Source organism: Austrofundulus limnaeus, unplaced genomic scaffold (genome assembly GCF_001266775.1).
Source record: "Austrofundulus limnaeus strain Quisiro unplaced genomic scaffold, Austrofundulus_limnaeus-1.0 Scaffold2337, whole genome shotgun sequence".
Classification (NCBI taxonomy): Eukaryota; Metazoa; Chordata; class Actinopteri; order Cyprinodontiformes; family Rivulidae; genus Austrofundulus; species Austrofundulus limnaeus.
In genome coordinates this window covers 954-4,884 of record NW_013954739.1, presented here as the reverse complement: position 1 = coordinate 4,884, position 3,931 = coordinate 954, and the positions used below count along the sequence as shown (strand labels likewise).

The following is a 3,931-nucleotide window of genomic DNA, read 5'->3' as shown; positions in this document are numbered from 1 at the left end:
TCTTGTCATTTTCTGAGATTTCATAATGCAAAGATCTTGCGTAGGAGATTATTTTGTGAGATTGAGCTGGTCTTAGTTTCATAGAGTGAGTTCTTACAATTAAAACAGTCAAATTATTTAATTAAGAGGCAACTGTGGCTGAGTGGTTAATGGGGGAGTCCTCAAAATCAGAGAGTTGGTAGATTGATTCTCCAGTATTCAGTCACATGTTGAAGTGTCCCTGTGCAACTCACTTCACACCCACTGCCTCTGCTGTGTCTCCCATCAGTGTTTGAATGTGATTAGTCTCCATAGGTGATTGTACATGTTAGATTTGTAGAGATGTAGTAGAGTGCTGTGTGAATGTGAAGAGCTTGGAGTATCCTAGTTGGATAGAAAGGTGCTATATAAGTACAGTCCATTTACCATTTAATTGATATAATGCTTGTGATAAGACCGCTCTTAAAGAATGTTGGTCTTATTTATTTTTCACCATGACAGGATATGGTGCTTTCAAAACAGTCAAAGTCATTTTAATGTGTTAGTCAGGTTTGAGTTGGACAAACAGTCACATATTCTTACAGGGTTGATGCTGAGCAGCTGGCAGGACACACAGAGCTGAGGGACATCATCACACAACAGCATAGGGTACACATGGACCACTGGGATGTTCTCCACCAGGCCATAATCCACATATTGTACCTGTTAACACCCAATATTAGAATCAAATGAGTCTAAAGGGGAAAGAACTTCAACAACTAGAAATATTGTTTTGGAAAGCTTTTCTTAACAAAAAGATTTTCTTTACAATTTGACAGTGTTTTGTTGTTTTTATCTACTTTGAATAATTTAAAGTAACAAAGGAAGGTTTAATTTGTTATCAGCTGACCTTAACATGTCCCCCCTGTAACTCCAGCAACTGTCCTCGGTACCACAACATGTCGGGTCCGATTACAGCGCAGCCCTGCACCGACCTCCAAGTGTAGGGCTTCTGTCTGGGCAACGTCTTCATGCTCTGCTGAATCCTTTCCCGCAGATGCTCCAGATGATACTCTGATAAACACATGGCAATCTGTTTTTAGATTTCTGCTTCAGTTAAATACACAAACATTTGAACGAGTTAAAAATGCAAACTGAGAATTACAAGCTAGTCCAAGTCTTCTCTAAGCCAGGGCTATTCAACTAAATTGCTACGAGGGCCACAGTTACTGTCGGTCAACAGCTGATGGGCCGAACATCCAGCAATTAAAGTTATTATGTAAATAAACCAAGTATTACAAAGATATGTTACCTTTGAATTAGTTTATTTTGCTGCATTTAATCATGAATACAACATACAGAACCCTATAAAAGTAGTGATAATTACTAATTATCAAAAACAAAAAGAACACATACATCCTATTATTAGACACAATATTTTGACATCTGACTTGCCAATTTTTTAAACCAATTTTATTTTCACTTTCATCATTTTATCTTCAACTGCTCGTAGTTTTAACTGTTTTGAGTGTTTATAGAAATGTTTTTTACCAGCTTCTAGCCAAGATTCTGGCATTTCTGTAGATACCAAACATGTCTATGTTTAAAGGAGACCAATTATGGATCCTAGAAATTTTCATGGTATGTCTGTGGGCTATCCAGACCATGTTCATTCAATTTAATGCACAAAATAATTCTCAGATAATAAAATTTCCCATTTTCTAGTTCTGTCTGCTCTGACTTCCGTTCAGAAGAGCTGTTTATGTTAATGAGCTCTGTTGGTAACACCCTCCAAAAATCTGTTGACATTAACTCTGCCCTCCAAAGCCAGCGTTTACGTGAGAGACCCAGAGGCAGAGTCGTGGTCGCAGCTTCTTTCTTTTTTTTTCTCCCCCTCCTCTGCTCTGCGCTCACTCTGCATGCTGTTACCAGAGCAGGGAGCAGCAGCGGTAAAAATACCTCAGAAACTCGAACAAATAGGCTTTAATAAGGCTTTAATAAGCTAAACAATAGAGGTACATAGGAAAACGCGTTCATAACGAACAAAAATAAATAAACAATTAAATTATGTCCGTGCCGGTCTCAAACCCCGGTCTCCCACTCTCTGGTCCGACACTCTACCCATTGCCCTATTGGAGGCTTGTTGTGAAATGAGCTGCGCATTGCACAACAACAACCGTGAAGGCTTTTTATACTGATGAGGTGGAGTCTCGCCCGGGGGTTGTTAGGTAAGGGGTGAATGCAGGTTCCGGTGGGTTGTTGTATGGCTTGTGACATCACAAAAAGACGTAAGTATAAAACTTGTTGTTAATATACATTAAAAATACATTTACTTACAGTAAATATGCCCCTGGGTGCATTTTTTTGGTCCTAGGACTATTTTTTTAATAAGTACATACCCAAAGTGAAGTAAAAAAACCTTTAAAAAGTGAATTTCGCATAATAGGTCCTCTTTAACTAAAAGAACTTAGAGTAATTAAAGTAGAAAACCGGGGGTTTGGGCTTAAGAGATGAATAAATCAATTGGCGGGCCGAACTTTGGTCACTCGCGTGCCATATCCGGCCCGCGGGCCGCCAGTTGAATAGCCCTGTTCTAAGCTCTGTGCCACCTCTCTCCAGAACCAAAACTCAACTCATATTTCCACAAAAAAACTGAACCAAACTCCTTTCCATTTTCTCCTTTTTTCTAAATGTCTCAGATTTAGTGTCAGGTTTGTCATTAATGCATCAGAAAGAACTAGCACATCATAATACAGCATTAATGACAAACATGACACTAAATCTGACATTTTGAAAAGGAAAAAAGGTGAGAAGCTTGGGTCAGTTTGTGTACAGAAATGTAAGTTTTACTTTTTACTTCTGAACAATTATTGTCATAACATTTAAACAGCATGCTAATACATACAGTATCTGTCCATAGTGCTTAGTTTGTTTTCTGTGTACCTGCATTTTGTGTCCTGACATAAATGAGACCATCATCTCCAACAGCAGAAACCGTTGTCTGGATGTGACCGAGACATGGCAGCTCTGGTGGGTGGTACAATGAAGTCTTCACCTGAAACACACACGCCGAGGACACACAAATCAATCAACAAAACAAGTTCAAAATGCAAACTTTTCGGCGGGGCAAGATGGCAGAGGAGTAAGACGTGTATCGCGTGGGCTCCCGCTCCGACTTGTTCTGTTTGTGGTTCTCTACTAAATGTCCTTGCTGTTTTGAGCATTTGGTCTGTCCGGACTCGACCCCTGAGTGATTCTTGCCTGGAAGAGTAGAAGAATGGCGACAAACTCGAGGAAAGGCAAACATTCTAGCTCTGCGGCTGTTAGGTCTGACGCCGCCTCGGAGCAGACTGCTGCTGGATTTTCGGCGCCTCCTTCTCCCTCCCGCGGCGAGGTGGACGCACTCTTCTTGAAGTCTGACATTCTTGCCGTTATAAAAACCGATCTCTCAGCTGTGATCAAATCCGAAATAAAAGMGGCTTTGGCTGAAGAGTTTAYTCTTATTAAAGGAGAGCTACAAGCGGTGAGAGCGGAGGTAGCTAATGACACAATGCTACTGCGCGCCGACCTGGACCACCTTAAGCAAAGCGTTAAGACGTGGAGGATGGCTTGTCGACCTGGTCCGATGAGGTTGTTGCTCTGCGCACCACCGTGTTGGAACTGAAAGAAGTCGATGGGCTAAAAAAGAAGTGTGACGATATGGAAGGGCGCATGAGAAGGTGCAAAGTGCAGATTATTGGAGTTCCCGAGATGCCAGAATCCAGCTCCACTTCAGCAGTGGCTAAACTGCTAGCAGAGGTTCTACAGAYGGATAAAGAGCCACTGGTTGACCGAGCACATCGCTCTCCAGGTGGGAACAGGTCAGGTGATAAGCCGCGGGTTATTGTTGCTAAGCTGCACTATTATCCAGAATGTGTGGAAATATTGCATCGGGCGTGGAGCCGCGGCCATCTTCGTTTTAAGGAGGCACCGA

At 41.7% G+C, this 3,931-nt stretch overlaps 1 protein-coding gene across 1 annotated transcript in view; it reads right to left on the bottom strand.

Moving 5' to 3' along the window:
* Positions 1–3,013, bottom strand: part of LOC106510819 (RING finger protein 17) — a gene marked incomplete at its 5' end in the record, with an annotated part of 17,380 nt that extends 14,367 nt beyond the window's left edge. Inside the window, 3 exon segments of the mRNA XM_013999544.1 lie at positions 562–681; positions 869–1,032; positions 2,902–3,013. Of these exon segments, the coding sequence (XP_013854998.1) occupies positions 562–681; positions 869–1,032; positions 2,902–3,013 (396 nt within the window).
* Positions 3,014–3,931: the final 918 nt, after the last annotated feature.